At 38.5% G+C, this 13,630-nt stretch overlaps 1 protein-coding gene across 13 annotated transcripts in view; it reads right to left on the bottom strand.

The window, feature by feature from the left end:
• DOCK10 (dedicator of cytokinesis 10) overlaps nucleotides 1–13,630 on the bottom strand; it is a 149,343-nt gene that overhangs the window by 54,783 nt on the left and 80,930 nt on the right. For all 13 annotated transcript variants that reach the window (XM_082767325.1, XM_082767324.1, XM_082767316.1 and 10 more), the window contains exons 10-16: nucleotides 12,418–12,501; nucleotides 11,471–11,626; nucleotides 9,678–9,899; nucleotides 8,855–8,977; nucleotides 8,083–8,165; nucleotides 2,568–2,690; nucleotides 1,213–1,292 (exon numbers count right to left, since the gene is read on the bottom strand). In XM_082767325.1, the coding sequence (XP_082623451.1) occupies nucleotides 1,213–1,292; nucleotides 2,568–2,690; nucleotides 8,083–8,165; nucleotides 8,855–8,977; nucleotides 9,678–9,899; nucleotides 11,471–11,626; nucleotides 12,418–12,501 (871 nt within the window). The remainder of the gene's footprint in view (nucleotides 1–1,212; nucleotides 1,293–2,567; nucleotides 2,691–8,082; nucleotides 8,166–8,854; nucleotides 8,978–9,677; nucleotides 9,900–11,470; nucleotides 11,627–12,417; nucleotides 12,502–13,630) is intronic.

The following is a 13,630-nucleotide window of genomic DNA, read 5'->3' as shown; positions in this document are numbered from 1 at the left end:
TGTTACAACAGAACTGCTTACTGCTGTTACAGGGGCTTCCTTCAGAGCTGACTGAAATCAAGAAGAGTTTTCACAGAGGTTTTAAAACATCCTACAGCATGTAACTTTTCTCTTACAGTTTTAAAATTATTTTACAGCCTAACTCAGAGTAAGACAAAATCTTGTGGTGCCAAAGAAATCTGTAGGCTGTTACTGTTCAGAGTGAGAGAATTTTCACTGACTTTCCACACTTACTGGGCACCTTAGCAGCAAATACCTTCTAAAACCAGACCTTCACTTGGCCTCAGTGCACCGAGCCACATAAAAATAAAAGGACCAAGCTGTTTTGGACCCTTTTGCCTTTTTTTTTTTTTTTTTTTGCCCCTACTCTTATCAATTTCTTTAAATTCCAAACATAAAAATATCTTTTGAAATGTTAGTGAAACTATTTTTTATATCTAATACCATACGAAGATGGTATAAAATATGTGATGATCACACATTTTAACATAAACTAATATAACTGCACAGAACATATTTTATCTACATCCCTGAGGAATCATCTCCATTTTGATCCTGAGCAGTTGCTCTGCTTGTTTCTGAGCTAAACAAGAGGGCCTACGAATGTATCGACATCAGAATAAAAGTGACTGTTAAACTTAATTAACTCAGATAGTTCTGAGCTTTTTGCAGTTGTAGGTCACAGAACTGTAGCTGTTGAAATAAAAAATTTAAAAAGAATTCAATTAGGAGTACCCACACTAGTGTTTGTTGTATTGATGCCAGAATTGCCTCTGAGTGAAGCCCTCCATCTGCTCTGCATTCCTGAAACCTGCTGGTAATCACGTGCTGATTCCCAGAAGATATGTGCATCACAGTCCACATCAACATTGCCAGGCTCTTAACCTCTGGCTACAGAAGCCCAGTCAGGTCTTTGGCCTAATCCCTCAGAGACCAAAAAGTGGTCCCTGCACTTTCATCACATGTGGAGGCAACATGTTGTGCTCTGTACTGTATGTTTGGGCAGTTGCAGGAGGAAAAGAAAGGTGCAATTAAATGAAAAAAAGAGTTCAGGAACGTTCCCTTCCCAAACAAATGTATATGTTTTTCTGCACAACGATGGACAATTCTACCAGAATGTCTCTCATTTGTGTCTCATTACAACAGGCTATTAGAAAACCTATGACAATTTCTTATTTAATAATAATGATTAATTATATAGTGGAATCATACTTGGATGTTCCAAAGGAACACAATCAACTGCGATCTCCAAACTGCCAGGTATGGTCTGTATTTTGCTAATCTTCTCTGCTCTGCAATGACAGAAATGGAAACATTTTAGAAAATTAGAAGAGGGGAGATAAGACCCAAAACAGAAATTAAGCTGAAATGAAAACCAAACCCTGACTTAAGACATAATTCCTTATCATACAACTATTAGCAGTTAGACTCAAAACAAATGCAACATCAGGGAAGAAATGTCTTTTTTTTTTTTTATTGGCCTCATTCTTTCTCATGCCTTCTCTTTGAGGCAATGTCACACTTATAAAAGAGGAAGAAACTGATAAAGTAATGATGAACCTTACAAGAATTAACTTACGCACTTTTTCTTTCTACAATCTGAATCAAATGTTCTTTAAAAGGACTTGTGTGACCACTGAGACAAAAGGAACTCACAGCATCATGGCTTCTGCAAGTGCCATGCTGAAAAGGGACCAAGACACACTCCTTGTGCCCAAGCAACTTGAGACATGCCAGAACTAAATTGCTTTTATCTAGGAGATGTTTCAGACAGACAAAACCAGCAGGGGCAGCTCTTATTACATCATGAATGTCCATGAAGTTTATTGACTAGTAACAGTAATAGAAGAGATTAAGGGACTGATCCAATCCCTGTAATATTTTAATCTTTTTATGATCTGATTTCATATAAATGGAATTGGAAAAAAATAATTATATTAATTTATTTCTAGGTGCATTTGGTGTAGAAGGCACAGGAAGAAATTCAAGGTTTAATTCTCATGTCACTCATCTGGTAAAAACAAAGTCCTTGCTCTAGAGTTAATCTGATTTACACCTGTACGAAAGAACATTCAGCCAAACAGCTATTCACTAATTTACACACTGTCAAGCATTTGGAGAAGTTTTTTCCTTCCAGTGTTCACTCTGCAGTTTGTCATGGAGACTCAAACAAACAAAAGCAAGAGTTAGAGAAACCATTAAAGAAAGCTTTTTCATTTTGCCCCCCTATCCCCCCCCTTTTTTTTTTTTTTAAAAAAAAAAAAAAAAAAAAAGAGTGTTCTCTTGTTGGCTACTTTACCTGCATTTCCCCTGATAGAAGCTAATTTAAGAAACCACTATCTTTAGGTTATAATACAATTCATTAACGTGCCAAACGACTTTCCAGTTTTCCTGGAATTTCTAACCTAAAGCAGTCTTTGGCAGATGTTGGACTAATGTGAAAAACACTAATTTAATATGGCTACTTTGGCACTGTGCTAAATGATGAAAAGAGCTGTGAAAATTATTCTGTGCAGCTTTTTAAGGCTTTTATACCTTCTCAAACCAAATTAAAATCTGTTCCTTACCTTCTGTATTCTGCTATTAGCTTAATCAAATCTTCCATGGAAATCTTATTACTTTCTTGCCTGAATAAAGGTGAGAATCGCGAGTCTCTGTCAACATTTCCCTGATTATCTCTGAACACTGGTCTATAAAGAAAGAAAAACAGTATGTTTATAAACACTCACCCATATACATTTGAACATTTGAAATTGTCATGTAATGTTTTAATAATGATATGACCTGAACTCTTCCACAAATTCCTGGGATGCCTGCAGAGCTTCACACAAGAAAGCTCTTCTGAGCTGTGTATTTGTAGATGCACAGAGTTTCAGCTTATTTGCATGCACAGCCCCAGTCCTGCGAAGACTTAAGACTGTGCAAAGACTTAAGATCTTACACTATGCAAACAGTCCCCACTCACCTTAGGTGTAGCAGAACTGCTGACAGCTCAGAGTTTCAGCATTTTAATGCTAGTAAAGACCATCATTAAGTTCATCACCCACCCATCCCATTCTCCTCTTTTTTTTTTTCTGTAGCTCTCAGTTGACAAAGCTCAAGTATACAGAACCTATCTAGAACCCACTCGCTACCTCACCCCCTACTGATAATTTTAAATAATACAAATTTTAGCAAGACATCAAATCCCAACCATTAGATCTCATCATGTAAAGAAGTGTATGCTTTTACAGAACCAGTGTAGAGACCTCTAATGAGTTTTCCTATGCATTAACTCTGTTCTGTGTCCTCCAGAAGCATGATACCAACACACTGCAGCTTAACTTTCCTTCACAAAACTAGTTCGTGGAGCATCAACTACATTTTTGGTGAACCAGCTACAAAGTGACAAATGAGATGGAAAAAAAAGGATATCCATTTATATCTGGGAACAATAAGTATCAGCTGTTGTGTGCACAGAAAAACGTGCTCAGATATTTCCATCCCTGCTCATTGACACTTGCAGGATTTAATTAAGACATTCCAGTGCCCTTTGTATAGTCCCAAGGGTCACATGCACACTGGCTGGACTGGATAATGTAACAGCTATCCAAATTAATGAACCTTGGATTCAACTGTTGTATGCAAAAACATTGCTTAACAAAAGTAAAATGTTCTTGATGCTAAGTGCAGCTCTATGAATCATTTGGCCAATCTTTCTTCTTTAATTTACTTCTCTGTTCCACTGCCAATGAGAAGAGGAATTGATGCCAGCACAAATTGTTGCCAGACGCAAAATAATAGAGTAAACTTTTGGAAGAGGATCCCAAGGATGAGTATAAATGCACCATGTCCTAAATTAATTAACTGAGAGAAACACTATTATTTCATTTCTGTGTAACTAGAGAATAATCAGCCCTCTTCTATCAGACTTTTGCCTCCAAGAATTACAGGGAATAAGGTCCACACCAGTATGCACCGACAAAAATCTTAAGTTATTAGGGAGAAAAAGGACCCAATTTCTGGCAGCCACCATTTGTTTCACAAAGCCTATTAAACTGCTGTTGGAGAAGATAAAAAAGACAGGACTTAATAATTATTACAACATTGGTGACATTATTATATTTTTTGGGCTCAGCATTGCTTCCTTCCTCTCCAAACAGAGTGGACCAAACCATTCAGTAAGCGGTTTTGGCCATGGCACTGGGCTCTGCGTGGGGATTGCTGAGCAAACCCAGCCTCTTCCGGATCCCATGAACTAAATCCAGTCCAGGCTAACCACTGCTCAGCACGTGGGGGCATGGAGGCACTTACCAAAACAGGGCTGAGGAAGTTCACAGTGCCAAAAGAACCAAGTCTGTGCTGGAAGTAGCTTACTCCAAGAGCTCTTGCTTCTACAGGTGCAATTTAGACACCCACTAAAAAGAAGCTAACTCCTACGAACAGGTATGCTTTGTGCCTTCAGGGAAGAGTTAGATTGCTTTCTGCTAGCAAAACTATACAGTATCTCCATGCTCCTGGCCTCACTAAAGCTGAAGAATTGTCAGAGCAGCAAGTATTCTGTGTTTTACACCTGCAGTTAAGTAACCACACTGTCATGTATCACTAGATCCTTTTAGGTTGCTGGGCACTGATGGAGCAAGAGAGCTCCTTCGCACAGTGCACAGACTGAAGGCATTGTAGGGTGACAACTGTCAAGTAAAACCAAAGGAAACATAATAAAACATTTCAATAGTCCAGAAGTCCAATACTTATCTAATGTATTAATGATTCCTTACTGCCTGCTATTTATTTATTAGGTGGACTTCCGTAAGAAAAAATTCACAGAACTAAAATCCTGAAGAAATTTGAAAAATTAATTCATGGGAAAAGTATGTATTGGTTTGCATTAAAGAAAATGAGATGCTTATTCAGTATTTTAAATGTTTCTTTGATTCCACTGTTGTGATATAGTTAGCCGATAGTCCACAATTACAATTCTTTAAATGCAGAAAACCTACACGGTGCTCATCATTTAACACCGAAACATATTTTTAGTAGTAGCTAAAAATCTGTGGAAAAATTGCTCACCCTCAGGGTTAGGGAAGCAGTGTGAGGTTTGTAGTTGCTGTAAAGGAGCACAGCCTCACTAACTTCAGTGATGCCAACCTGCACCAGCTGAGAACCTAACCAGCAGCTGTGCACACCACTGCAGGATCCAAACACTAGGCTCTAAAACACGTTTATGAGGGTGAGGAAGGTTTGAAGAGAAAGCAGAGTGTAAAAACTAATCTCTGTGAATGAAGTTTCCCCACGTCTACAATATGTAGATCAGGCACATATTTGCAAACTTTGGCAGTTCTGGCAGGAATATGAGAAGGGAAGATGGATTTGACACCCTGTAATTCTGACATATAATGTAATTATACCTGAGAGCATACATACACCGGAGCACACCAGCACCAGCAAGAAATCAGGGAGGAACCCTGAGTCATCCTCCTGAACAATGCTAACAAACTGAATGCCACAAAAGATAATTAAGATTGTCAGTCACTTGCACAATACTCAACTGCCAGATTTTGGCTTGCTAAATGTATACGTAAAAATCACATTGTGACCATCTGCTATTGCTTTAAGGAGGAAAATTTCCACAGAAAAACAGGAGTGTGGCTAATGCCAGAATGAACTAACTGGAAAACACATTTCCAAACCCACGGTTTTGCTATTTATCATAGCCAAACCATTTTTTTCCCTGTAGTATGATAGCATCCTGTGGAAATTTCTTTTTTCAAGCTATGAAAATAGAAATAGATTTTATAGGGCCAAATTATACTTGGATTTTACCAGAGTCCTGAGTAATGGTAATACATAAACAGATATATACGATGGCTGAATTTGACCCAATGGACTAAATAAGTTCCTTGTGCAACTCCACTGGTACCAGCAAATTCACACACTTGGTGGACAACGATTTTTAAATTATGTTATCTCACCACCATGCTATGATTAATCATGAAAAGGCTTAAGAGCTGATAAGTACAACTGAGTATATTTTCTGTGGTTAATTCTACAGAGAGAAGGAAAGCTTTTTAATGTTAAGGGCAGTGAAGCACTGCATTGGGATGCCATTCAGAAATCCTGCCTGCTGGAGCTGAGGGATGTCCACAGATCCCTGGTACATCCTCTGCTCACGTGCATGCCCCCTGCCTAATGCACACACAGTAAGTCTGAAAAATGTTGAATTGTTGCACATTTGCTAGCACCAGTAACATGTATTCCCATTTCTATTTGGGAAATCACAGCCAGAAATATTGGTTAGACAAACATATGATGTAAAGATCTTTTCAGTCTTGTTTTCTGAGGAAAATAACAGACTAACAGTGGAAGGCTGAGGAATACTCAGACTCCCAGGTATCCAATACCCACCGTATTGAGGCATGCACACACACAAATAATGACTGAGTTAGAGGACATATCGTTAATGGCACAGCAACCACCAACAGTCAGCAAGGACAGAGTTAATAAAAAAGCCTCGAGTCTGATGCCCAGCCTGTACCCCTTGCCGTCACACCATCCATTACATGCTAAAAGTAGGCCTGTCAAACCAAGAGACACCCATCAATATAATTTTGAACAGTCCTTTGGCTACACAGAACCAGTAAATATTAATGAACATCCCTGAGTTTGCTATGACAGATCAAAACACATTATCTGCCTTTCCCCTGAGCATGCACATATTTTTCCTGTTCCTACTGGATATTGACAAAAATTTATGTCAATAAAAATAAATGACTCTTCAAGCAGCCATACCTTGGTGTGTGCTTTCTCCTTTGCCATCTAGACATCATGTTCTAAAACATAAGCTTTCACCTACACGTTTAGGGGCAGACCAAGCACTTCTGGTGCTCCACACTTCCACACCAGGAGAAGACAGCTCTCCCTAACGGGCACAGGCAATGCCACAGCATCACATTTTCACCAACACTCTTTTCCTTCTTCCCTCCTACAGTTTCAGGTAGCCCTCCAGAAGGCCTGCCACTGTCAGAACAGATGCCACAGAAGAGGGGGAATGCTTGCAACTTGGCAATGGACAGCTTTCCTTTTTACAGGGGACATAACCTATTTCTTACTCTGTGCATGACAGAAAGAAGAGAGAGCTGTCACAGGGACACACAGGGGGGCTTGGGCAGAGATCTGTTACCACAGGGTTGCAGCAAGCTGAGGCAATGACAGAAGACTGTAAAGGAAAAGACAGAGAGGAGGAAAGAGAAAAAAAAAACATGCAAATCTGAAGGGATAATGAAAGGAAGAAAGCCATATATGGTTAGGGGAGTTGACTTAATTGAAGGTGACCAAGAAGCATGTGAAAAAAAATAATGAGGATGAGACCAGCAAGTGGCATTGAACAAACTGTACAGTGACCCATGGGAAAGGAAACAAATTATCCAGGAGAACTGAGGGAGAATGAAAACCAAACGCTGCCACTGCAGTGACCAGCAATAAAACCCGACTGACCTTCCAAACAAGAAAGTAACAGGCCTCTATTACCTAGTAGCCTCTAAAAATGCAAGAGGACCTAAAGCATTCTCATTACCACAATCAAGGTGCTGTTTTGGGGGCACCATTAACCTCCAGATTCTTGGTTAGATTTTTCTGAAATACAACAAGCATCATTACTAGAACAGAGCTTCTGACTTGTGCATCTGTATTTTAGGCGGTCACTACGTCTTTGCCTCAGACCGTAATTACCATTGTAGGAAATTATTGTGAAAACTCTGATTTTGAAATCATTTTTTGGTAATTTTTAGCACCAAATCACCAGTGCAGCTCATGATAAGTTGATATTCTGTCAATCACCTCTGCTACTCTCTGGCAACTTTACTACTTACCTATGGAAAAGATTCCACCACAGTGACATTTAATTAGAATATAACTGACATTCATCTGTGTGAAAAACAGGGCAATGGAATAACAAAATTGCAGGATCTTTTGGGGTCCTGCACTACATAGTAAGTTGTGCTTAGCTTGAGGCAGAAAAAGTGGAAAAGAAAAAAAGGAAAAGCATCCAAAAGCAGAATAAGCTAAAAGATACTTCTACAGATTATAAGAAGAATTAATACATACCTCACTGACCAAGCAAATGGCATGCGGTATTTCCCCAGCTTGCTGCAGAACTGCTTATTTGATTTTAACACTTTCTGTGCACACTAAAAAAAAAAAAAAATATTAACTATTTCACCTAGTAATATCTATAGTAATATCTACAATGCAGCACAGAGTATTTCCAAGTTCCACTCTCCTGAAGGGGCTGTATTGGCCCTAAAATAATTTAGCTTGATACTGTCCATGACAGAAAGTTCTGGGATGGACAGGAAAGGCATCACAGAACTGCTAACAAATTAAACTCCATCAGCATCCCTTCAGTCAGAACTATATTAATTACAATTTCTATTCCAGTTTGCAGGAATATACCCAATACAAATGCACTGCCTGTTCTCAGAGAAACACAGATAGGTGCCTACCCCAGTTACGCTAGTATACAAAAAGCACTAGCTTATAATTTCTAAGATTACTGAAACAGAATTTCACTTTGCTGGGACATAATTTGCAAAGAAATGCACCATGAATTGATTTTTATGCTGCAGTCAAAATGGTATTTTTTCCATTCTGTGTAACTGGGTGAGAACATCTGTCATACTGTATTGGTTACTGCACGTAAGGATTTTATCTTACCAAAGTTAATGAAGTTTGGACATTTTTTTTTCTTAGGGGTGGGCCTCATGTGAGTATGCCCTGTTCAGCAACCACAAACCGATGAGATTTACAAGCAGAATTTGCAATGTCTTCAGCTTCCAATACGCTGACAAAGAAGGAACTCGTGTTCCTGTAACATTACCTTAAAAGAATCAGGATTCTTAATGTAAGGTTCAGCACTGCTGGCAATGTTTCCTGTGAGCACCTTCTCTATTTTTGCTACTAATACAATCTCAGAGTGAGGATTACTTATGGAGAAAAGAGCCTATGAATAGAAAAGAGAGCAGTTAAAAGGTACATAGTGATACTGGAGAAATTAAATACTACCGGTGCTCTTTGCTGATGGAAATGCTATCAAAACAAATTCAGAAAAAAATTACAGAGGATGCATCTCTACACTCCCAAGACATCCAGATGGAAACTAAAATTTTCCTGTTAGTACTGCAGTAAGCTTGTGCATACAAAGCATCTTGCAAAGATTCTGACTCTAGACAAGAAACATATGACCATCACCTAACCTAACTGTTCCTCTGGTACAATGCTTAAACACTGGTCTAAATCAGCCACACCTCAGGGGAGTGACTGAGAAGAAAAAATGTAATGTAAAGGGAATGGAGGGGGATGGGGTTTATAGTACCAGCAAGAATGTGGGAGTGCTTTGATATTAATACAGAGGATAAATGAGACTAAGTTACAATTTTTTTGGGCTGATTTAGGAGATGTCAGAGAAAGAACCCAAAGAATGCAGGAAACATGGGTGGTTTCTCTAAATGACAGACACTAATTTTTTTGAGTTTTGATTGTAAATATTGTGTAGTTATACAAGCACCACTGATACACACACACACACACAAATATATTGAAAACATAAACCACCCCTAGCAGAGAAATTCTCTGATGAAAATGAGTACTACTACTGAACTATGATGCGAGTCACTAAGTCACGCAAGTCACACATGGAATACCTGTTTTGGATACTTCAGCCATTCTTCTGGGAACCCCTTGACTTTTGGTTCTTCGATCTCATTTGAATCTATATTTTCAACAGTGCCATTTTCTAATGAAAATGAATAACCTGAAATCATCTGTCTAACAAGAGTGTGGTTCATATCCACATGAAAATCAGCAGAGATCTTCCTGCCGTCCCTGACGTCATACAGTGCCACACTCACAAAGAAAGGCTCTACCTGGAAAAAACAACAACACCAGAAATAAAACATGGTACTAACTGAGAGTGAGAGGGTAAACTCCATCTTTTATTAGGCCCACACAGCTAGAAAAAAAGAAATCAAAGACTGTTTACCAATTATTAGATTAATTGAAACCCCCCTCCCCTCCCTTTGGCAACAATTCTTCCAACTTCCAAGGGCTTTTAAAAGTAGTGTGTTGACACTGAGCCAGAACGAATGGCAGCTAACACAGAAACTTGCAGAAAAAGAACACAAATGTATCTGTCACAGACAACAACTACAGTAAGGAAGGGAACCCAGAGAAACTTCACAGAATTATTTCAATGTAGAATTGCAATCATTAAAAATGGAGTGATAGTGAGGGTGGGCTTTCCAGGGATCATAAGAAATGTGACACAAAAATGATGACAAATGTAAGGAGATGAAAAATGTTTACTGGTAGAAACACAAACGTGTGGGTGTATTATTCAGTGGGAAACACATGTTCCATTTTGCTAGGAATCCAAGAGCGTTCAAATAGCTCTGACAGTACCCACTTGTTCTATCCCATAGTAACAAGGAATTAAATCCTATGACTGCAAATAACCTCTACAGAGCCCTCACAGTTCTGATGAAACACATCAGTCAGGATAAGAATGACCAACTTGTGATGACAATTTCTGAGCTGTCTGGAAATCAGAATCTTAAAATTCTGGAGATAACGAACAATGCATCAGCAGGTACAATATTCTACGCTTTTGCAGACTCTGTAACGAATTATTGCATGCCCTTAGTGCAGTTATCATGACTTCATTTAAACAGCTATTCCAGTCTGCCAAAAAAGTATTGATTACATCATGCTGAATATGCACTCATTGTAGAGGTCATCTGCAAATGAAAATAAGTAAATAAAAAAATAAAAATCAATGCCTCATATGTAATGCATGGAAGTTGAGTTGCCAGGACACTAATTTCTCAGAACTTTCCTGCTTTAAGGCAGAACTAACTAATGGAACTAGTTATGGATTGACAGCTACAACTTGCTTTTCCCTACCCTTTTTTTCTTTAAGTAAAAATAAGAAAAAAAATCTGTTTTGTCCTTTTTTTATTATTATTTATTTATTTATTTTTTAAACAGATGAAGCATCCAGTCCTTTTTGTTTTGCCATCTCATCAGTAATTTCATCTGACTGGTCACCAGTCTCTCTGAAGAGCATCAACAACAAAAAAATGCACAATCTACCAGCAACTGATATTCAGTTGCCTCCTTACAGTACCAGCAGCTTAAACTTGTTATAGCAATTGTTAAGGATCGTCAAGGGTCTTAACATTTTTAATTCCACATTCAACTGTAGCTAAAAGTCTGCAATCTAAATCAGCTTCAAGATGTTGACTGTAAGGTTCCCTCAGCTTCATCACTCATTTCAAAGAGATGGGCAGAGGGGGAGGAGTGAATACAGTAATGTGAGCATATTATTTTTCCTTTTACATCCTTTTACCAGAAGTAATACGTGCACAGCAAGTCTTTCTAGAGTGGTGATGAGGGTGTTGGGGTGGGGGAGGAGGAAGAAAAAACAAGCAAAGCTTACATTGGTTGCAGGGTCATTTTCATTTTCAGTAACACAGGCCTGGAGATTCAAACTGAGGGACTTGCAAGTTATGAGGATCCTCTTTGCAGGTTTTTCTTCAAATGGCTTGATTGATGAGTTGGTCCCTGGAAACTCCTTTTTCTGAGGATTCAGCAACTGAAATAAGTTGGGTGATCAGTTATATATGGAAAAAGCATGATAATCCAGAACTATGCGAACTTTTTTGAAGCGTATATTATTGCTACAGTTGATTTGACCAAAGATTCGGAAGAATTTTCAACTAAAATTTCCCATTAAATCACCAACAAATGTACATTCAATGCAAGTAGTAACATTCCCTGAATCATGAATTCTAATACTGAATGATAAGCAAACTGAGGATAAGAAAAGAAAAGCAATCTACACTTCTTCCTACATTTACAGCTGAACTTTTCATGTACATAGAGTTTTATACCTTCAATTGTACCTCCCACTGCTTTTTGCAACCATTCACATTTCATAGTTAAATTCAGTGCAATAAATAACAATGAAAGCACTGTTCTTACAACATTCCCCATACAAGAAAAGGTTCTGTTCTTGTAATATTTTCAGTCTGTTTTAATGATTCAAATTAGAGCTAGATTGGACAAGATGACCTCCAAAAGTCCCTTCCAACTGCAACCATTTTGTGTGCAGATATGGGCAGAGTCTGTACATAAACCTCTGCAGAACAGAGACAGCACCTTTTTTTCCCCACTCATTTTGAAGCTGCAAACAAATGTCACTTCCACTATTCTTTTACATCCAAGACTCCTGTGTATACAAGTGAGATCAGCACAGGGTGGAAGTCTCAGGCATACTCAGCTGCTTGCTGAATTCACAGCCACTCTGGTGGCTTCACTAACCCAGTTAAATCAGCACCTGTATTTAAAAACTTTTAAGAACTTGAAAAAAATCTTTTCACTCACTGCTATATCAGGATCCAAGGAGAAAAGATTTAGTCGCTCTGTATTTCGTGAGGCTTTCACTGTTTCTTCTGTTTCTGTGATGTACTGTTGTGACAGATAATAAATTAATTTTCTGCACAAGAACAGAAATCCATAGAGTTGTTAAATCTCTAAATGAATGATTAATGTCTCACTCATAACACTCCTCATTTCTGCAGTAGTTATCCCAAAGCACCTTCAAACATTTTTTGAAGGTTATATGATTGTGAAGCAGGATTTTCAGTCCATGATACACTTTGAAGGAACTCAAAAGAGGAGCAATTATGAAGTTCATATATGTTACCACAGAATCCACTGTGAAAGATGTCAGAATAGTGGCTCAAGATGTACACAAGATGTACCTGCCATGGACTAGGGATCACAGATCACTGATGCAGACACGCATATAGAACAAGGGGGACGAACAGGAATTAACCATATAAAGAGCACTATGAGCGTAGTACAACTTGCAGACCGTCTATTTTAGCCTTGAGGGCCACCAGTGGTGAGATTGAGCAGTTGTTGGTTTGATGTATCTGCATTAACTAAACCATTTCCAGTATAGAAAACATCTATCTACAGACAAGATCAGATACCGCTGCTGTCTTTACTCGTGAACTCAATTACATTTTATCTTTGATGTTGTTGCTGTTTTAATTGTGTGACAACAAATATGAATACAACCTAAAGTGAAGTGTAGACCAAATTCCGTTGCCATTTGCATACAGAGTTTTTGGTTCATATCTCTGGGGTTTACATCCTCAGAGAGGATTTTGCTGTGTATATAGACAGTATACTGTCGCTACTGCTACAGCGGGTAGCTGCCCAACAGATTACAAACAGATCACGTGTTCCTTTAAGAAAAGCAGTGACATTTCCAACCTAGCTTTTCATCAAGAAATTTCTTAGCACCTTCTACAATTATCTCATCCACATGAAGTAGTTTATGAGTTCTGGAGGACAAAATACCTCCCCTGATACTACATGTATCTTTCAATGAAATTAGTGAAGGTTATGAGCAGTTGACAGCTCATTTCCTTGAAGCGCTGCAAGTCACACAGGAAATCTTGGATCTCTGATGGCCAAAGTCTGCTGAAATACAGGTTAAAAAGTAAATATTTCACATATAACTGCAGGCATAAGACCCTTACTGACTTCACAGGTATAAATCAAACCCCTCTAGTGAGTATCTACT

This window comes from Aythya marila (genome assembly GCF_965140915.1).
Source record: "Aythya marila genome assembly, chromosome: 9".
NCBI lineage: Eukaryota > Metazoa > Chordata > Aves > Anseriformes > Anatidae > Aythya > Aythya marila.
This window is presented reverse-complemented; position numbering and strand designations above follow the sequence as displayed.